At 37.1% G+C, this 23,000-nt stretch overlaps 1 protein-coding gene across 1 annotated transcript in view; it reads left to right on the top strand.

Annotated features, from left to right (window-relative positions):
- FRMD3 (FERM domain containing 3) overlaps positions 1–23,000 on the top strand; it is a gene marked incomplete at its 5' end in the record, with an annotated part of 135,237 nt that overhangs the window by 49,556 nt on the left and 62,681 nt on the right. The window contains one exon of the mRNA XM_082301922.1: positions 10,339–10,443. Coding sequence (XP_082158048.1) covers positions 10,339–10,443 — 105 coding nt within the window. The remainder of the gene's footprint in view (positions 1–10,338; positions 10,444–23,000) is intronic.

The raw sequence follows: 23,000 nt of genomic DNA, 5'->3' as shown, positions 1-23,000 counted from the left end.
TCTATTTATGAAAGTTACTGCATGTCATAATTTTTGCCAAGTCTCCTTACACTCCATAACCACCTGTGTGAGAACAGGAGTTTATTTCCAAAATTATGGTTTGATGCTTAAATACCTGTTAACAAGGCACATTCTGTGAAAAAATTTGCTTAGGAGAACTGTGCTCATTTGCATACAGAATGTAGCTTCCACTGTATGGCTTTCTTATCTGCCACTACACATAGTAAAGTGAATACAGGTGATCCTGTTAAGCATCATCTTCTGTTTCTTTCTTGTTTTAATGGGTTTTGCATTCAGTTGTAAGAGGCAATGTGGGCAGCTGAGGGAAATTAATCAGTGTGCATAAACATTCTCTGCATCCACTGACTTTTCAATGCTTTCCCCAAATGCTGGCCACTGTGGAACATATCAGAAATCTTTCAGTATATAAACACATATTCTGCAGTCTTTTTTTACCCCCCTTTTTTTTTCATTCAGTTTCAGCCAAGAGCTAGAATTTTGTAAATATCGAAGACAACAAATTCTGTCCTGAATACACATATACAGAATTTCTGTAAGGTCAGAGTTTGCACCAGAAAAAGTTAGTTGTCATTTGTGATGTAATTCAGGGCTTTGCTTTCCATTTACTAGACAGAAAGAAACATTTGCAGCATCCTAGGACTTATTTTAGGGGAGGGCCTCTTAAAAGGGTTAAGACTAACTACTGCTAAGAAGAAAAAAAGTACGATGAGTTCCCAATTTAGTCAAAAAGGATGCATTTTAATAGTGTGTCAATATGTTCCCCGACTGAAAGATGTGGAAAACAGACCAATTACTAAAACAGTAAAAAGTGAGGTCAGCTTGTCTTTGATCTCTGATGAGTGTGTGGGAATGGGAAGTCTGGGCACATGACAGAAAGATGAAGATGAATCTGACACAGTGAGGGAGAAAGTGAAGTCTAGTAAAGGCGAAACAAAGGGGTCTGTAAAATATGTTGCTTTATTGTATTCTTTTTTGCAGCTGTGGTGAGTGGAACAAGTCTGTAGAGCCCTCTCTTTGAATTTCTATTGTGTTTTGGGTCTTTTGTGATGATATTTAAAAGAAAGTCAGAAAGATGTGTTGTTTATGTCTGTATTCTTATAAATTGTTCTTAAAAGAGTGAAAAAAAAAGACCATAGTGGTAATTTTGTGAGCTGATGATTACAAATGCAAAGGTAGTTCTGGCTATGCTATCAAATGGAGGTTTTATTTTAGGTGGTGCTAATGAGGCATTTTGTATGTCTTTCAAGGACTGAACGACCTCCAGAAAGAGAAAAAGAAAGAAAAAAATCATTCCCTACTACAAAAAAATTGTGAGCTGGGAACTTTTTCTTTGGCAAAGAGACAGAAACTTATATGACACAGAGAATGAGTTCCTCCCCTGATGCCAGTGGCTGGCTTTTATTAAATATCATTGGGGTGCACTGGTGTAGGTGCTATGTCCAAGCAATTCTTCTGGAGGGCTTCTTTCTTCAGTGTTTTCAACCTACCATTAACTTGCTCTTCTGAAGATTGAATGTCTAATCTCATAAATGTAATGTTATTTTCCCTCAAAACAAGCATTTTACAACTGGGATTATTACGGGGGGGGGGGGGGGGGGGTAGGGAAGTATCGACGAAAGATTCTTTTCTGTAATTATTTCTGACAGGAAAGTATATTTAACCGTATAGTTAACCATATGTATCTATAAAGTCCTAGTTGAGCAGCTTGGAAATAGTATCTCATGGTAAAATTTTTCTTACAGTTTGCTGAAAGAAAGTACAGGAATAAAGAACTTTGCTGAGTGGGAAATGAGGCAACATGATCCTGGAAGTTAGTTCTGCAGTCAAAGCACATGGGAAAAGAGATTAAGTATACTGAGATATTACCAAAGATAGATAAAAAGGAATTCCTTACCTGAGACAGATAAGAAAGATGAGTAGTTGAAAAAAATGTGTGTTGATGGATTCTAAATTAGTAGAAGGTGGGAGATCTTTTTGTTTATCCTCATCCTCTTCCATAAAAACTTTTCTGAAGATCCACAGTAGGTATTATGACAAGTGTCCTCTGAGGCACAATGATAGAATTGTATGGTATATCTGTCTGACAATTCAAGTGCATAGCATGGTGAGGATTCCTCAGTTAACCAAAAGTTTTTATCTAGGCCCTTATCACATCAGATTAGTGTATGAGTTACACTTTCAGCTGGTTCACTGAGAACTGTTGACTTCATCACCATGTTCGAGGGTCTTGTCTGTCAGGAGACATTATTTGTGAGTTGCAGCACTTGTGATTGGGTGTGCTCCAGAGATGATATTGCCAGATCAATGACTACACAGCTGGGTTTGTGATTCTGGAATAAACTACGTAGAGTTGGATCAAATTTCTGTAATATCTAGTCATATATTCTGTTAGTTATGTAAACTCTTAGACTTTCACATCACTCTAATAGTCTTTCAAAAGGGCATTAATTCATCCCCGCTAGGGATTACATTCCATGATCTTATTTTTCTTCCTCCATTCCTCCCACCAGTGCTTGCACATCCCATGTCATGCTTGCAGGCATTCATGATGTATTTCCTCATGCGAGGAGAGGAACATGTGGCGCTAACCCCAAGCTGGGAGGGGCGTAAGGGAGATCAGCTGAGGTGCCACTCTCAGTGCTTGCAGGAGTTCCCCAGCTGCACTTATAGCTTCTTTCAAGCCGCCCTTCTCTGTTGTGGTCATACTCTCCCGTTTGGTGTGGAGGCAAAGGTGTGTTTTTTCCTGCACAACCCTTACTGTGGTTAGGGCTCAATATGTTCAGCTGAGCCCTGAAATGCTCCCATGCAGGGGCATTCTTGCAACAATCCCAGCTGGCTGTTTTCCTTTGGGGAGCTTAGGTAAATTGTGTCACACCATGCCAAAACTCTCTTTTGGCTGTGCTCAAGGAAGTGGCTTTTTTTGACTAGAAGATTTTTGGTTGCTTTTCTTTTTAAATACACTTCTTTTTGTAAAATAAGGACACACTGCTATGTAACTGTTGGAAAAGGCATATTTAAAGAATGGTACTTGGATTTGGACTTGAATATATACTAATTTTTCTGGATCTTTTGTAGCTACTGAGAAGATTCAGGCCAAGGGAGGATTGTTAACCATCACCTGTACTGGGGGTAATTTGATTAAAATCCTGGTTTGGCTTTTATGTTGCTTTGTAGTTGGGGACTGGGAACTCATTCTTGAAATCTCTAATCCACTTTTCTAGATGTGGTATGATGTCAAGAATGAAAGAGTGAAAGCAGACGTGAGGTTGCTGAACAATGCTGGATATTGAATAAAATGATAGATTTGTTGACAGAAGGACTCAATTCCTTTTAAGAAATCGATAGTGCCTCAGATGGCATCACAAATGCCACGCTAATGGAAGCTTTACCAGAAGTGAGCAGTTAATGTTGCAAGCCTTCTCTGAGGCTGACCCTTCAGGGACATAAAATCTAAATGACTAAGTGATACCCATGTGCACAACAGAAAATGAGGATGAGCCCTGTAAATGAATATTGCATTTGTGGTTTCCTCAGTGTTTGCCTTCCAGACTGATGGAGACTTTTGAGAGCTGCAGTATGTGAACTATAAATATTTATTTTTATTATTTATAACTTACTCATGGGTCGGAGTAATTTACTTGCAGAACGTCACTGAGGCCAAGAACTGATTATGTGAAAGCTGTTACCTGTTTTAGGCTTGTAGAAATAGAATTAATTCTTCACTGTTAACAAAAGAAAAATCTGAGATAAATACTTTGTTTCTAAAATTAAATCTTCCAGTTCTAATTTGTTTGTTTTCTTTCAGCAAAAGTTTGTTGCTTTTTTTATTTTGGAACTTAAACTACAATAAAAGAAGTAAATTACAGCTGGCTCTTCTTAGAACTGAGAAATTTTTCCAGTTAAATATTATATACTAGACTAGACTAGACTTCCAGTGTGTTTTCAAATAGTATAAAATACTGTAGGGTGATGATTATGGGAGGAAGGAATTCCTTTTAAAGAGTTATACCATTTTAGCTGAGGAATGAAACAGGCATGTTCTTATTGTTCTTTATATTTTGAAGGTATTATTCAATATTCTGTTCTTGTGAAATATTTTCATACATTCCTATTGTTGTTTCCAATGATGGAACAAAAATGGCAAAGGATTTGTCTGTGTATCTGTCTTGTGAGTACTTGCTGTCATTCGTAGTCTCAGCGAATCCATAAATCCAAAGACCCATAAGAAATTTGTGGAGGGCATTGGAGATTGTCAGGGCTAGGGCTGGCCCAGTTTTGCCTCGTTGGAATTGAGTCTGTTCCACCTTACTGACTTTGGTTGCTGCAGAATGAGGGTTCTGTTCCAGGTTCTGCTATGCAGGCAAGACTTAAAAATTCATCTAGAAGATACTGAGAAATTCTGGCATGCCTAGCTGTCTTCCTTTTCTGTGCTCTCAGTCTTCCTCCCTACTCATCTTCAAAGGGTTGATATTAATCGAGTCCCATTCCAGGGCACATCCCAGTCCAGTGATGCTTAGTGAACTTTTTTGCTCTGCCACTGGAGACAAATGCAAATGTGATGATAGCTGTATCAAAATGGATATGAGCAGAGAATTGCTGCCAGATATCCTTTTACAGCCATATTTTGGTGTAGGAGAGCTGGCCCCATACTGAACTATGGAATAATTGTTGATGAAATGGAAGATGTGTGCCTGTTGGGATTCAAGTTATTTCTCTCATGAAAAGCCTAGAAGAAATATGATCTCATCACTGGTATAGGATGCCTGAAGAAAAGTCAAAAATGTGAGATGTGGCAGTCAAAGATGCAGTTTAGCTCTGTTGCTTTTTATAATTATTAAGTGTTGTCAACAGAACTATCTTTTTCAATTTTCAGTGACTAAAGATGCTTTTTGATTTATTTTTTTGCCTTAGAGGCACAATGGCTTTTTTCATTTTTTGACTGGGTTGGTTTTCATTCGATAGTGTTATCATGATTGTTCTTCAATACATGTATTTAATTCTTTTACATCCCTAGAACTTTAAAATTTGTAGCACATCAAAGAAAACAAGCATACAAAAACCAAACAGTATGCTTGCCTTGCCTGAAAGCCTGACTTTCCATAAATTTAGACAGAAATGTTGGTTTAATTATGCTTTGTTTTGTGTTGGTGGTTTTTTTTTTGGTTTTGGGTTGTTGTTGGTTTTTGTTGGGTTTTTTGTGTGTGTGTGTGTGTGCGTGGCTTTACACTTAAGTAATCATAAGTACACTTTAATATGTGACCAGCTTTACACAGAGGGTCACTGTTGGGAGCTGTTCACACAAGTAAAGACACTTATGTGATGAGGATTGAAATCCCCAGTACAAATATACACTGTGTTTATGACTCTGCATGCTTCTTAGTAATGTCAGTGGCTTCCTGACAGAGATAAGCGCAGCTGGCAGGACTTCAGTGGTTAGATAACAGAGCAGAAGCATTGTGTTTAATCTGCTTGTGACTCTTGCTCTTCCTTGTGACGACATTCAGATAAATAGACACAGAACTCCACAGTGAAGCAAATGCAAATGGGGAAGATATTTCACTGATCTTAAACTTCTATAAATAGTTTTCCTCTCACTTGGAGATTTGTGAAGCTGTCACAAAGGTTTTGTGGTCTCATTTTACATCATCGTAGAGTTGTTAAATTGGTAGAAAAAGTTACACTCTGCCTTGCTTTTTAAGTTGCATCAAGAAAGTGGAAATAAAAAAAGAAATCCCCAAAGCAAGCATGAAAGGGGGATAATGTGTTAGACTTAAACTGCTCAAGAGTGACAAAGATTATTGTTTGGATTACTTTCTGTATACCAGAGAAATTATCAAGGAATTGGGTTATTCAGTCATAAATTTGCGGAGTTGCAGAAATGGCAGCTGAAGTATGAGTGTTTGGTAGGGAAAATGAGGCGTTTCTCCAGTTTATTACTCAGATTCCTAGAGCTAAGAAAAAACTCAGGTTGCCCTGTGAGTCCATCAATGGAAGACTCTCTGTGATCATGTTTTTATCTTGTTGGAGTGGAGAACATCCCCTGTTTTGCTTAATTCTTTTGCCACAGCTGCTAGTTTAGTTTGATACATATTTGTTTCAATAGAAAAGGAAAGTTTTGATCCAGCTTAAGAGGCAGAGTTTAACAGTTATTTGCAATCTGACCTTCTGTGTTCAGGGATTTTGTCGTTTGCATGGTGTTATATCTGTTGCATATGCGTTGGAGTTTGTTGTGGGATTTTAGTGGTATTAAGGTCAGATATTCAAATACAGCCTTAGGAAAAACATACTAGTCTGTGCCTATTTATCTAAATAAACCAGAAAGTCGCTCCTCAAATTATTTATAGAAATCTCCAATTTTTTGTGTTGAGTGTATGGAATATCTACATTATAGGACTTTGTTTAAAGCCATTGAACGGGTTACAAAAATCTGAAGGAAAATATCTCTCATTTGAGATAGACAGATATATTTGAATTAATAGACTTAGAAAAAAAGTGGCTTATTCAATTGTATTCTTTTACTGAAAACTATGTATTGATGACAATTCAGGACACTTTGTATCTCTTGCTTACAGACTTTTGTGACTCTTGTTTCTGCCTGCATATGTCTCCTGTAATGGACAACAGTAGATGACTTCTGAGTGAACTGTGGTATAATTTCAAATATTTGAGCTGTGAAAATTTTAAGTGTAGGACCTGATTTTTACTTTCAGATTCCTCTTGTTTGTGGCTGACATCCTTCAGCCGTGTTTGAAATAATGGCGTTTTTAATTTAATTTTTTCATGTTCTGACAAACATTCTGAAATGCAATATAAAATAATTTTTCTGAATTGCTGCAAAGTAATTTTTTTGTATAGAAGGGTTTAAGGATTGTTTTTGTTTGTTTGTTTTTTGTTTTTTTTTTAAGGAACACTTAATTGGAAAGCTATACGGCAACTGTCTGAAATTTCAGGCAACATTTTATAATCATTATTCTGTGACCCAAATCCATTCCTCTGCTCTGTTGTGGATGACTGGCAGTTCTTAATTTATTTTATCCATATTTTTTCACAAATCAGAATGAAATTTGGTTTTAATATATTCTTTTGTAGTATGGTAATATGTAGTAATATGCAATAAATGGAAAAAGATCATTAGATTCTAAAGCTCATAAAAATTTGAAGCACTGTTAGAGAAATGTAGAAAATATTTATGTATGCTGTTTGCAGGAAAAAATCAACAACCATCGCCTATCCTTCTTGCCATACAATTGATTATGAATTAGGACTTGATATGCTGTGTGCCACATCAAATATTTTTCTCTGTGTATCAATTAAGTTCTGTGGTTTTTCAATTTTCAGGTGTTTAGAAGGCTTTAATAGTGGAATATTTGCAATTCCATATGAGAACTCTCACTACATTATGCATGTGCCAAATTAGCCAACTTCTGTGCATCTTGAATATTTTTTAAAATCTAGTAATGAACGGAAGGGTATACTAACCAAGGGTGAGGTTATTAACTAGTGCTTTCTATTTATCAGTGGATGGCTTAAAGATTGCTAGAGCATGAATCTAGCTTGGAGGCTTTTTGCTCTTTTTTATTTGGTTTGTTTCCATCGTCTATTTTCCAAGGAAGAAAACTAGGGCATCAATTCCTTTTAGAAAGGGAATGTTGTTACGGGATTTAAAAACATTATGTGTGCCCTAGTCTTTTATCAGTTTCTTCAGGAACTCAGAAATTTGTGATTATTTAGGTGAGTGATGCAAAGGTCTTTTAAAATTGATAGATTAAAATGTGAACATCTAGTAGTTTTCTGTAGGAGATTGTATTACTGTCTGTTCTTCCAGTAACACCCTCTAACTTTGTCACATGAAAATATGGGCAGTCTGTTTTCCTCATTTCCAGTGTTTTAAAAAATGGATCTTTTGCACACTGTTGTCAGTAAAATCTCTTTTCATGTTTGATTGTACCTGAGTCATCTAACAGCTGTTATTCCCCAGTCCTATTTAATTTGCTGTAGATTTGTTTAAAACTGTGTGCAGCTTAAATGTCGCATCTGTGTTTATAATTTTTCCGACTGCCTTTGTAGTGAAACGTCACATGCAGTTTTTTCAGTATTTAGATGGTGTCTCATAGTCACAAAACTTTGCAGACATTTACAAGATTTTAAGTTAGAAAGCAGTTAATTGTAATATGACTCTGTAATTGTAGACCCTTTTTTGTCAGCCACAGGGAGAGTGACACTTTTCCTTTTGTATTTTCTAGTCATTGATATGACTTTTCCTTCTGAGAAAAGTTTTCTCTAAATTGTCACTAGGATGCCTATACTTGTAACTGGGTACAGCACAAAAAAATGTCCGTCTATAATTTTTTTACTCAACAGTGAACAAGCTGATTTTTAAATGTCTTGAGGCTGGAAGGAAACAATTATAGAAGGAAGCCTGTTGCAGCTAGGTTACATGGAAAACGGTAATAATGCAGGGTGCAAAGCATGAGGCTGCGTGAGCACAAACTGAACAGACAAATTGTGTTAACATCCTTTGACAATATCTGTTGAAAAATAGGAAAACAAGTACATGGAAGTACCATGGTGCAGACAAGGCACATATCTTCAGGCAAGTAGGAGCACGTGGAAGAGTACAGAACTTAAATATATAGGAAGTAGGAGACAGACAGGAGCAGTGGAAGCAGATGGCTTACACAGTAGCATTTGAAACAGAGGTCCCCACATCTAGGAAAAGGATATCTGTAGAGGGACTAGCAATTCCATTGTTGCTGGAAGTGAATTTGGGAGGAGAGCTGGTCCCTATGGCAGGCAAGGGTATGTCCACAGGAGCCTCAGCATACAGGAAGGGCAATGCAGATCTCTGTCAGGACATTAACTGAGGGTGCTTTTTATATAGTTATCTGTTCAGTATGGAAACAAAAAGACAAGCAACTGTATCCATGCCAGAATTCCTCATTAATTGTAAAGATAAGAGAACAAAAATTTAGGTCATGGATTGTATTATTTTTGAACTCATGAGAGTTAGACATGAAGCATGTCTCATTTTTCCTGTGGGAAGCAGTAGATCTCATCAGACAGTGGCGGTGCCCAGGCCATTGCTCCTTCTCCTCTTTAGAGTATGACCTCAGACAGGTCATGATGCTGGTTTTGCCTCAGCTGCTCCTGTGCAGAATGACGATGCTAACAATATCCAGCCTAAGAATATATGGTAAAGTACCACGAGATATACAAATGCTATCTCTTCAGTTTTGCTTTCCCTGCTCTTTATGGCTTGAATTGCCTCTTAACTTCCTAAAGAAAGTGTGAACAAGGCATAGCATTAAGGTTTTAATTTTAATTAAGTATTATTTTTATATAAAGTGATTTCATGTCCTGTGTAGTTTCTATTCAGTAGACATTAAAGAGATAAATTCAAATTGTTTCATCTCAGGAAAGGGTAGAGATTTGCTACCTGGTACACAGCAGAGATGTCTGAGTGCAGGACCAAGGTAGACACACAGAGGGAAAAAAATGCAGAGACCTGACACCAGTGTGTAGTGAAGCACCTTTGTCTGCTTGGAGTGGACTGTTTCAGCAAAACAGCTTTAGCCCCATGCTAATATTGACACACTGCAGTTCAGAAAAAAACCCAACACGAACCTTCAAATTAGCTGGATGAGAAGAAACGTGAAAATTGGTGTAGGATCTCCATATTAGGCAGCAGACAGGAGAACAGAAACACACTATTGAGATTTAAGAAAGCAGAAATAAAGAATGAGATTGTTAGCTAAATATCATGCATAACAGAAACATTTGATAAAGCCATAGTTACTCAGTGGTAATGCAAAGATCAAAACCTCTCTTTCAGTCATTTTGGCATTTGTTCTTTGTACTGTAGCTCTGACTTAATTTACACTCTTGCTGTGGGCACTGTGTAGAGATCCAGTAGAATACTCGCAGTCAGATCTTCTTTCAATTTGGGGGACACGAAAAAACACTCAGTGTTTTGAAATCCTATTTGTAAATGAGTATCTGTTATGCCATTATAGGATCTGTGGAAGTATGATTGCTGGTAGTATGCTAAGTATTATAAATTTGTAGCTATTACAGCAGCATGAGTTTTCCTGAGGTAGGAGCAGTAACGATATTTTCTTAACCAATCTGTGATTGTGGAGGGAGTATATTGATCATTAATCTCCTGAGTCTTTTAGAGAAGATAAACAGTTAAATCCTTGTCCTCACCTGAACAACAATGAATTTCATGTGCCATTTTCCTTGACAGTTTGCATGGATTGTGTAGTCAACAAATTCAGAATACTCAACGTAATGTATCATTTCTTTATCTTTTTACAGAGGGAAACCAAAGGTCACTTTCTTATAGATCACATCTGCAACTATTACAGCTTGCTGGAAAAAGACTATTTTGGCATTCGATACGTTGACCCTGAGAAGCAGAGGGTATGTATATAATCTCTGACTACATTTGATTTTAAGTAAAGTTAATTGATTTTTTTTTTCAAAAAGCATGTAAGTTCTAATGCAAAGTTATATATCTCTGAGGATTTGTACTCAGGTTATAATTCTGTAGAGGTTCCTAAAGTGGCATTATTAAATTAATTTTCCCCTCACTTCATGTATTTATTATTATGTTATTATATTATGATATATTCTGATTTGTATAGTTCTTCTGTGCACTTAAACCAGAAAAGAATCTATAGGCATGACTCAGAGTCAGCACAGAGTAGCTCTAGGCTCTGACAGTGCACTGGAATTTGGGATTTTTGGTTGTCTCTTAGAGTATGCTTCTTGGGAAATGGAAGTAGAAACCCTATTAAGTTTATCAGCTAAAAGCCATCATTCTGTTCCACCCATCACAGGGTGCATGGACTTAAAATCTGTAATACTGAAAACAGGTGTGATTTGTTGAGATGTAGGGGGTTCTTCAGGTTGGTTCTCCCTATAAACATCTTTGCACTTGTGCAATAAAATTTTCAGGCTCATTTGTGTGCACAGTAATTAGTCATCCTCCCTAGGTGTTAGGTGGTTCGGCAGATTGTATTTTATAGGTGATTTGTTACTGCTACCCCCTGCTTGGCTTCAGATGACTTTTACTGTATGAGAGTAGGGAAAAATCATCAAGACAGGAAGCAGAAGTCCTCAGACACTGAAATTCAGAACAGCTTCTTCACTGTGTTGTCCTGCTGGTCTCAAGATTAATAGTTAGATACACGACTTCTAATATCTTGTGTACATATATGGCATTTATGATCTGGAAACAATCACCAGTTTGAAGCTGCTATGATCGAAGAGGAAATAAACCATTTGGCTGGATATCTCTTGCTACACCATAATTAGTTTTGTCAAAAATCACTGGAATTGGGGTATCACCATCAGCTCAACCTTATAGAATTGCAACAGCTTTGCAAAGCTGCATCAAATAATTTTCATTGCATCCCCCTTTTAAAGTGAAAATAATTAGCAGTTATTCTGACCAGTGTTCTTAATTCTTCACAATCATAAATATTATAGAGGTGTTCACCTGGTTGGAATTGATAGGAAAAGTAGGTGGAGCACTGGATTGGGCTATAATTAAGACTTAATAAACACTTACTTCTGTTGGGAGTTTCTCTGACAGTCATTCAAAAAAAGGTACAGAAAAGTTATTTTACTTAATGGAAGTACAGACAGTTTTGTTAATAAAACCTTTTTTTTTTTTTTAATAAACCCCTTTTTTTTTTGTTGTCAGAATACTTTAAAACAATTATACTTCATAAAAAAAACTCCAAAAACCCAAACCCGTCCCTACTGTAGCATACCATACCCTTGTTTCAAAGAGCTGTTACCTATCTTGTTAGCTAAATTTACTGCACTGTCTTATCCATCTTGGCTATACAGTTGTTTCACATTTCATAGTATAGCTAATTTAGTGCTAAGTTTGTGGAAGATGATACAGAAGCTATAATTTTTTCTTGGTTTGCAGCAAAAGACAATTTGAGAAAAAAACCCCCCACGTTCTTACCTAAAAAATCCTGTGTTTTCATTTCTCTTTACATCCCACCGCTAAGAATTCTGTAGCCATCCTGTGTACTATGGTGGTTTGTATCACCTGGTCCACTCTTTAGCTGGATTTTCTAAACAGACTTACCAAACTTACATTTTCCATACATGCATTTTTAAGTGCTGATTTACAATTGCCCTCATGTTTTTAATCATAGGGACAACTTCTCTAATTGGGTAATATTTCTTTATTTTAAACTCTGTCACAATTTAGGACGATTTATAAGGGACCCTTCTTTGTACAGACTTAAATGCTCTGTTGGCAAGTTGAAAGCAATGCACATTCTTCTCTTATGTTACAATTCCTCAAAATAAGCTATTTTTATACTCAGTATCTTCTACTGTCATGAACATCTTCTTCCTGGAAGCCCAAGAATTCCTTACTTCTGCCTCCCAGTGATGATGTGATCATACAACAACCCAGACATGCCCATGCAGCTCCAGGCTTTGCCACCTCATGGTTACTGCAATAAGTTAACTCTGTCCTGGCCAAAACCAGGACAGGTCAGTAAAAAACAAAAGAAAATGATGGTTTTGAATTTATGAGGTATGTGATAGTTTTAAAATTTTTTTTTAATTTTAGCCGTTGTGAGTTTAGATGCCTGAAATTCTTAAAAAAATAACAGTAGTTGTCCAGGTATGTGGTTAAAGAGATAAGCTATAGTAAGTATAAGATGTGGTGGGGTCACAGGAGAAATGCCATATGATTGTAGCCACTGTACAGATAAGAGTACTTACAGTTTTGTAGAAGAAATTTTCAAAGTTCCACAGAATAAGTGTACTTACAGTTTGTTATAAGAAATTTCCAAGGCTCAGTGGAATTCTTACGGGTCCCACCAAGCAGAAAGGGAGACACATTTTCTACAATACATTATTTGGGGTCAGTCAGATATGCCACAAAACACAAAGAGTAGCTCAGGAAAGAGATCAGTAGGTGGATTTCAGCAACAGCTTCTTTCTGAATTTAAACCTGGTGGTTTGACCAAGTACAATTACTTTGAAGGAAAGTGATACGTCATGCTATACCTGTTAAATATGTGTGTGACAACGTATGTCAGTGCCCCAAAGGAAAATAAAGTGGTGTGGGAAAATGAATAAAATTAATATAGACTAGGCTGGTTTCAGTGCATGATGTGGCTATGGTAAAAGACCACACCTCGTTTGCCTCTTGGGACTGTATTTGCAGGAAGGTATTAATATCATTTGACTCTAATGAGATCTCAGCTGTTCTGATCTACATATCTGTATTCAAGAAAGCTCAACTTAACTGAAGAAGGAAAGAGGAAAGAAGGAGTATCAGAAACATGAAGAGAGCGAGACTTTGTTTATGAGATGATTTTAAGAAAGGCACACCCATTTAGTGCAGGAAACAAAGGCTAGGATAGGGTTATACAGGCATCAGAGTGTAAAATAGAAAGGAAAAGAGAGTTGAAGCAAGGGAGGTGGTTTCTTAAGCTAGTGAGAGCTGCACTGTCTGAGACAGTCCTAATGGAGGCAGTGGAGCAAAATCTTTCACTGGTTCGTAAAAATTTTAAGAGAGTTCTCTGTAATTTTATGGAAGGCGTTTATATTAAATATTGGCAAAGATAGAGACTAGGCACCATCTTCTGAAGGTTCTTTCAAACAATATGTAATAGGAGCTGAAACAAGAAAGCATAACTTTATTTTAGGAGAGTTATTATTGATTCTGATGTACGTAGCACACAGCGAATGTTGCTTTGCCCAGTTTCTTGGAAATGCTAAATGCTTCTCTTGTAGGAATTTATATGTTGCAGAATTTTATATTCGACTGCATAGTCTCTATGTTTGCAGAGAAAGGATTTCAATGGTTCCAAATGAAACTGCCAAAATAATGCATTTACTTCTGGCTTTTGGTGAATTATTCTTGATTAGGTTTTTTTGAATAGTTAACCTATATGAAATAATAGTATATTATTATATAGTGTACACACACACAAACACACACATATATATGAAATATTATGCAGATTTACTATTGCTGGCACTTAGCCTAGGAGTGATGCTTGCCTCCATTTTATTAAGATCTAATTTTTTTTGTGCAAAGGTTCCATAGTTCCTCTGAAAGATAATTTGCAGTCTTTTTGTTTTGTAAGGAGGGAGTTCAAGCAGGCAAAAGTACCAGCTTTAATTAATCTAAAATCTCTTCTAAATGTAGAGTATGCTACCAAAATGTAGCATTTTGGCTTCGGAGTATTGAAATGTACTGAGCTTGAGAATTTAAAAAATGAATTGTTTCAGTATTTCAGATGCTTAAAATTAGATGTTTCAAGATTTCTGTTTAGAACATTCAGAATTTCTGACTGTGTAAAAAATATAGACAATTGATTTAATTGTCTTATGTTGGAAAAAAAATCTGAAATGTGGGAAAATACCTGGTGTTTTTATAAGTTATTTTTCAAGTAAGTAATAACATATTTCTTCCTCTCCCCAACCCGACTTTAATAATAATCATTTTCCACTACATAAATAAACATGAGGGTATATTTTGAGCATACTTAAACTTTTAAAAATTATCTATAGTTTTCTATTTTCTCCTCCACACAAAAAATCCACCAAACTCTGGAAGACACTCTTAACAGAAGGCAGCCTTCTATCTTCTTTTATATCTTTTGGTATATGGGAGAGGAACAAAACTGAAATAAAATTGAACTAGCAGTTAAAGACTCTAGTTTCTACACTGTTGTATCTTTTAGCATCAGATTTGGATGCTTCTTTGGGGAAACTTTGCCTTAGGGTAGATTCAAAAATGTCAGTAGTGTACTAATAGTATGCAGTAAATTGAGGTATGCCATTTTATGTCTAGTGATACTGAGAACAAATGAGTTCCTAGTGTACATACATTAACAGTCGACTTTTTCGTGTGGATTTCTGAGAAAATTGTGTGGGATCACGTGGAGTTTCTCCCTGACACTAAACTGTAGTAACATTTGTAGCTAGTTTTGGCCAAATGTGACCAGGGCAGTGATCATCCCTCTGTATTTGGCACTGTTGAGGCCACATCTCAAATCCCATGTTCAGTTCTGGCCCCTCACTTTAAAAAGGACTTTGAGGTACTGGACAGTGTCCAGAGAAGGGCAACAAGGTTCATGAAAGGACTAGAAAACACGTCTTGTGAGGAATGGCTGAGGGATCTGGGTTGTCAGGGGGACCTCATCGCTCTCTACAGCTCCCTAAAAGGAGGGTGTAGGGAGGTGGGGGCCGGTCTCCTCTACTGTGCCTGCAGTGAGGATGAGACAGGGCAGATTCAGATTAGATATTAGGAAATTTTTTTCACTGTTAGAATGGTCAGGAAATAGGTTTCCCAGGGAGGTGGTGGAGTCACCATCCCTAGAGATGTTCAAGAGGGATCTGAATCTGTTGCTGGGTGATGTGGTTTAATGATTTAGGGTTACAGTGGTAGTGTTGGGTGAACGATGGGACTGGATGATGTTAAAGGTGTCTTCCAGCCTTGATGGTTTTACTATTCTATATAGTTCTCAAATGTTAAGTTCTTGTATGGTTTCATGAAGATAACTGTCACATTGGTGGATAGAACCCTGTTATTCTTCTTACTGAGGAAAACACTGAAGGGCAAAACCAAACCAGGAAATCTCTAGAGACTGGAGAGAGATTCACCGTAAGAACCCAGAAACCATTATCTGGATCTTGTACTTTTTAATACTTTCAAATAGGAAACATGCCTGGATGAGCTGTTACTGATTCTCCTACTCAAGGAACTTCTTCCTTGTACCTTTTCATATACTAGATACTGTATTGAGGCCAATTATCACACCCTCACACTTGTGGAAATGCAGAATGGCTAACTCCCTGCTGGATACCCTAGGTTTACCAAGCAGCTTTTTTGTGTTTTTTGGGCTGGTACGAGATGAGAATAGAACGATACAGTGCAGCTGCTTGTTCAGCATCTTCTCTAGAGTAGATTTCTTGTTGAAGGAGTCCATTGTTCTTGAGGGCAAGGAAAGATTCAACAGAAGGAAGATGTTAGTGTGGTGAAATACAGTCTCTAAATCCCTTCAGGAGGGCATCTGAGCAATGATTTAAAGTTGGAAATACTTTTTTCTTTTTCTTTCCACTCCCAGTGGATCAATCTGAGCACATGCTTGTGATTTTGTTTTTGAATGTGGACGTATGAGGTGGTAGTGGACAGAAATATCTTGGAGCTACCCATGGGGTAGGTTGGAAGTGTCATGAAAAGGCTTTTTAGGACCCTTAAGCAACTGTGAAGTCTCACCTGTCACTGTAGAAATGTTTGAAATCATAATCACTCTTAAGCATTAAGATGCTTTGTCAGGTGGGTGTGCTGCAGGGCTGTCTGGGAGCAGCACAGCAGAGCAGTGGTTTTAGCTCTGTGCCTGTACGTCTGGCGGTATGAAAATAAAGCTTTCAAATCACTGAAACTACTCTTAGAGTACATCCCCTCTGTGCAGCTGATCCTGAATGACAGCTTTGAGTACACTGGGATTTTCTGACTTTCCCAGAGCAGAGAGCTGCTTGGTTCTTTGACAGAAAGATGACATGGTACACTGTGTGTTTTTCAGAGTGCCAGCCAATTTCGTCCTAAAGAACTGTCGCAGATACAATTCTCATTTTCCTTTCAAGCTTAAATATGGTGAAAACTGGTTGACAATTCTACAAGAGATAGGGTTTATTTTTGTCAGATTGTGTATTTATTTCACTAGTAAGGGTTGTGGGGAGACCCATTTGTATTCCCAAGTATGGCACTTAAAATTGAACTGGGCAGAATATTTGTTTAATCTTACAACCTAAGTAGTTCAGCATTTTACCAGTATTTACTAGGGAACGAAACTGTAACCTTGGGTCTGTCAGTAATGAATTTCTTTATCATGAAGTAGTGGTTCTGTTTTTAATGAGAGCTACAGAAAAAATGTACAGCAGTTTCTCATCAGAGAGACCTTTGGGAAGGGTCAGCAAATCTTGGATGCAGCTTATCCCTGTTCAAGCAAGAGCAGCAATTTAATACATGTACTTAAAAATGTGCACCTAGTCCCACATGAGGGTGGTGAAGGTTGGCAAGAAGACACATCGGATAATTTGCAACCTCAGGTCAATGAAGTTATGTTTTTGTGTAAGGGGTTGTGATACTCTACACAGTTACGAAAAGAGATCTGTCTGGGAGAGCTCCAGTCTATGTGAAGGGGTAGAAGACAAGTGTTACAGGCAGAACCCTAGAATGATTGAACCATAGGTTAATAAAAATCTTAATCCTTCTCTATGCATATGAAGCTCTCCTCCAGGACAGAGTTATTACAAAAGTTACTTGTAATTGCATGAACTCTTGCTGCAACACTGCTTGTTGTTTGCAGTTCAGGTGATGCTGGTTCAAAAATAATATAGTAGAACTAGAAAAGGAATGAAGAAGGCCATGACAATTTTATCTACTAGAAAGGGATTTCATCCAGAGATGGATTAGACAAGAATAATATGGCTAGAAAAAGAGGTGAGTGAGAGAGAATGAGTAAGAGAGAGTCAGAGAGCAAGCAAAAGTGAATGAGAAAGATATGATGTAAAATAGATTGGAGAAGGTGATCAGGGAAGAGTTGCCCTGTAGTTCTTAGAACTGAAACACTCTAAAGCAAACTAACTATAAAGTTACTGGTACTGAGAAGTAGTTTTTAGAAAACCATAGGCAGTAATAAAATCATCGTAGCTGTCAAAAATTTGAAAGAAGTGTTAAAAAATGAAAAAATTGGTGAAAGCCTACCAGGATTTACAAACAAATTGTAATGGAGGCTGGTGGAAAAAGCTAATTGAGCACAATGGGAGCTACTACTCATTTTCTTTTTCTAAGTGCTCGCTTCAGACCATTTTCAGAGACTAAATGCTGAGTTAAATGGCAGCTTGATTTTACCAGTAGAGTTGCATTTATGTATTAAGCAAAAATTTGACAGAAATGAATAGTTGCGTGGAGTATATGCACATAAAGACTTATTTCAGCAGAAGTGTTACTAACTAAATATCTTGTGTAAAGATTAGTAAACTTGTAAACTAAGTCATTTTGAAAGACATACTGATAACGACAAAGAGTTTTTTTCTGTCAGCTGTGAACCTCTTGTCTGTGAGAATGCAGTGGCTCATGTGTACATCAATATATGCAGATTTTATGGCCAGATGTTCAACTACTGTGGAGACTATGGATAATTTTGGCTACTCCAACACACAGCAGTGATAATTTGGAATTTTTTAAAATAAATTCCAGTTCAGAATCATACAAATGGTGATTCTGTTCCAGTGTATGTTGCTACTTCTGGATCAGATTAATGTTTGTGATAGTGATGTAACTTGTTTCTTCCTGCTTAGCATGCCACTAAATAGCATCGGTGCCGTGATTTTGGAAAAAATACAGAGCTGCAGCTCTTTTGCTACAGCAGAACAATATCAAAATTCTTGGTATAAAGGTTCTTGAAACCATGAAAAAATGTTATTGGCCTCATGGTATGAAGAGACGTGCATTGTGCCCTGGGCCCTTTGGCATCTCTTGTGCCTTTATGGAATGGACACCTAATTAATTCCCCTGTCTGCGATTCCATGAGCTTTGGATAGTGTTACTTTTTTGGTTTGTTTTCTTTTTTTTTTGGTGGATGGTGACCTCATGCAAGAATTTACCTTGATTTTGCTCCTCATTGAAGGAAAAGATTAAATATTCATTTTCAAGATAAATACAGGGTGCAGTTTTAAATAAAATTAATTGTCTTTTACTTTTTTAGCAGTGTTTCATATCTCCGTTCTCCTGCTCTTTTCTGTTGATTAAACAAAGTTTTCTAATCCAGTCCTTACCTGGAATATTTTTGTAAAACCTGCACATTCTTCTGATTCTATTTTACTGTGTGCGCATCCAAGCACTTGGCTAAGTATTGCTTGCCGAGCGAGATTTAAATATTCATGGTATTTGGCCATTTTCAGTTGCCCTTTCATAACTGCTCCTCTTGAAACACAGGGACTAAATCAAAAGCCTCCTGGCTTGGAAGATGGGAAAGACTTGCTTTAAGCGCGGTGAAGCACTGGAACAGGTTGCCCAGAGAAGCTGTGAATGCCCCATCCCTGGAAATGTTCAAGGCCAGGGTGGATAAAACTCTGACCAACTTGGTCTCATGACAGATATCTCTGTCAATGGCATGGAAGGTGGAACTAAATAATTTTTATGGACCCTTTCAACCCAGGCCATTCTATGATTCTACCACTGTGTCCTCTTTCCTCAATGCTTCTTATTTTAAACCCCTTAACTCTGTGCTGAATTAAGACCAAGCTCAGTCCTTTCAGACCTTCTCAGTGAATGGCTTTGTTTGAAACAGGTTGAAACAGGCTGAAGTGTTTTTACTAAAAACATATCAGTGTTTGTGGAGTTAAACTGACTTTCTAGAATGGTGCTTTTACCCTTGCAGGGCGTCCTTGTTCACCCTGAGCTTTTGCTGTGAAAGCTGATAGCACATCAGCTGCTCAGCACTTGTGGGTAAGCAAGAACACACCTGGCCTCGCTAATGACTGCTCAGCGCCACTTAAGGGCTGATCGGAGCTGAAGGCTCTATTTACAAAGTAAAAATTGCATTAGTCTAAAACACAACCTACAATTGCAATGAAATCTTAGTCAGAAGGCAATGCTCAGCATATTTTAGGATCCCAGCACCAAAAGTGATAACCATGATAGTTTGCTTACTCACCACTGGCACTTGAAGCACCAAGATTCATTAGCTATCCCATGACTGACCTTCAAGATCTCTATGTATCTTTCTCTCTCCCTTCTGCTTCTGTGAAGACATCTGTCTGACCACTGAGACACCCAGAAACTACTGAAACCACTTTTGACAAAGAGATCAGAAATTAGTAGTGCTGAACATGGGTCTCATCTCAGGATGCTTGTTTATGTGTTATCTAGATTAGGATCAAAGTATTTTCTTTCCCATTGGGCAGCAACTGTGTTGCTAACATGCTTTCAATGAAACAAGAGGCTGAGCCCCTGCAGGAATGATTTCTGATGATCATTAAGTACTATCACATACAGAGCCAAGCTGGTTTGAGGGTGTAGGCCATCATCCAATTAAAGCAGCCTTTATGGACTACAGTGTCAAGTACATGAGACAGAAATGAAACTGCATAAAATTACCTGAGGTTTTTTCCTCTCCCTGATTTGCACATTTTAGTGCTTGTAGAGAAATAAAAGGTTATTGTCTCTAGTTCCAGTTTTACATCTGACTAGTTTTGTTTGGGTTTTTTAATTAGTTTTTTCAAGTACAATAAAGGGTACAATAACTCCTTACAATAAAGAGGTGAAAACATCTGTGGACTGTTCTTGCAAGGCAGTGTGGCATATGTATTAACGACATTTTTTGTAGCTGAACATTTAAAATGCTTCTAAAATTTATGTTGAAAAGCTAACTCAAAATGTTATATTTCTCTTTCATCTAAGATTTTTTTTTTCAGGAAAATTGTTAAAAAAATATTACTACATGAAAAAAGCATTTCGGAAAATCAGATACTTTTCAATTTAAAGTTTCTGCAGAAACAGTTTGATTAATTTATAGGAACCCTAATCTGGTCCTAACTATAACAGCTAATTAATCTTGGAATAAATATAGCTTGGATACTGTTATTAGAGATGAGGCACAGGTATTAATTATTAATAGTCAATGCTGTAAGGCTGAAAGATAAGTACTCAGGGGAAAATCTTCCCTAAACTCAAATTGAAATATGCAAACAAATATAGGGGTGGCTATTTCCAGAAGTATTAGCAATGACTAGCTGTTTATCTTCCCCTGACAGTCAGAGAGCATTAAGCACCTAATTGCTGTCTTTGAAAATCTCCACAAATTATAAAATAACACCCCACTTTTCTGGAAGATTCAACTGAATTGTGTACACGTTTGCAATCTTCCACCAACAGAAGGTCACAACAGAAATCTGATCTTGTAAAAACTGCCTGTCAGTTCCATGACCTCCATGTGAAGGTCTAGATTGCTTAATTGCTCAATGTCTTTTCAATCTGTTTTTAACCCATGAAGGTCAGGTCTTAGTGAAACATGTTTATATTTGGATGTGTTAGCTAAATCTACATTCCTGGGGGTTTGAGGAATTTCATCCATGTTTCCCTTCTTTCATTATTTGCATGGTTATTATGAGGGTTTTGTATTTGCAAATTGGCTTTTTTTACCTCTGACGTTTTTGTTAGAATAGGTAATTAACTTTTTCAAACAGCTCTAAATGCTGGTCTAGTCTGTGCTGATATTCCAGCTTGGTATTTCAAAAGGAAATATCAAGAATGTTGTGTTGTGTTTCTGCTAGATGAAAATAGTAAATAATATTAGCTTTCGGTTTCCTGGAAGCAGTACAGTGTGGAACACTGTCCAAGTTCCCCTTTGCTGTCTGAATCTTCATCTAACACTGGCCTGGTCCTGGTGGATGTGGGATGGGTGTGTGAAGAGGTTAAGGAAAGTGCACTTGTATATCTCTGTGTCCTGACTGGTTTCTTGTATGTGAATTCATTCTGGATTATGTATCTATAAACCACTGCAGACTGTATAAAATTTTAAAAATCTTATTGTCTTAATTGTCTTTACCTTTTTATGAGCAGCTCTCACCCCCCATTATTCAGAGTGAAACATATAAAAAATTTATATGCATGATCTAAAAAAAGACTGAAATGAGCTAGATATTTCTGGTAAGTCAGTGAAACAGTCATTGCTGCTTCAATTCTGTTTCTTTCATCTTTTTTTCCTAAAAAGAGAGATACTGGGAAAAGGGAATAGGTAAAGAAATGTGTAGGGTTGTTGTTTTGTTGTGGCTGTTGTTTGTTTGAAGTTTGAGGTTGTTGTTTTTTTTTTTTTTTCATTTGCACCAGGGCTCCATATCAGTCTCTCAGTGATAAGTGAACTTCAAATAGAAATATATTGCAGAGCTTATCTCCAATATAATACTGTAAACTACATGTAGGTGTTTCTGAGCAGCCATAGCACATAAATGGCAGATATTTGAAAATGTTCTTTCCAAGGTATTTGTTTTGTCAAAAGTTCTCTTTCAGAAAACTAATTTACAGTTATCTTGACTTCATCTGAATTCTTGAGATGCCATAATTTTTAAAGTAAGAATTTTATGTCAGTTATTAACAACTCGACAAAACCCCTGGTTGTTCTCTGTGGTAGAATGACTAAAAGTTATGAGGAGAAATGGTATCCCATGTAGGATATTTTAAGTATTATATATGGTCTAATAAATTCTAGGTTTTCTTTTTGCAGTTGACCAAAGGGTTTCAGAGCTAGAATGAAATGGTTAAAAATGAAACCCCTTAGTGCAAGGCCTTCCAGTGTTGAGTATGCTTATTAAAACTGAATGCTGTGCTTTTTGACCAGCTGCTTCTGCAGCACAAATCGCATTTTACTGTGGAGATTTTTGCTTACAGGAAAAATACTAGTACAAAAGCTGCTGGCTGTGGTCAGAAGTGGCACTTGAATATCAGCATATTCTTTTGTCTGACAAAACACCCTCCTGAGGAGGTCAGCTAGTGCTAGCAGGGGAAGTGCTAAGGCTCTAAATTAAAATGTGAGCCTAACTTTTGGTTACAGAAGTACCTGATTTTATTTTTTAAGAGAATAAAAAAATGAAACATTTCCTGCCAAAACAGTCTTTTCCTGGAAAGTTATGCACCTACTGCTAAGTGTCTATACCTTTCTGTTGTACATTGGCTGTGTGTATTGTGAGCATTTCCTGGAAAAGTGCACTCTTTTTTCCTTCAGCTTTTTAGTTATTGCTAGAAGAGAACAATAGCTTGTGTCCTGAGGGTTTTGAGTGGGGATATAGTATTTAGACATTCTTCAGTTATATGAAATGTAGAAGACAACACAAATGAAGAGACAGTGTTAAAGTTTCTGAACAGTCTGTCCTACTGTCTGATATGACCGTGCTTCTGGAAAACAATGGCTGAAAGTATG

Source organism: Coloeus monedula (genome assembly GCF_965178545.1).
Source record: "Coloeus monedula genome assembly, chromosome: Z".
NCBI lineage: Eukaryota > Metazoa > Chordata > Aves > Passeriformes > Corvidae > Coloeus > Coloeus monedula.
Note: the sequence above shows the minus strand (reverse complement) of the source record. Positions and strands in the feature narration are given on the sequence as shown.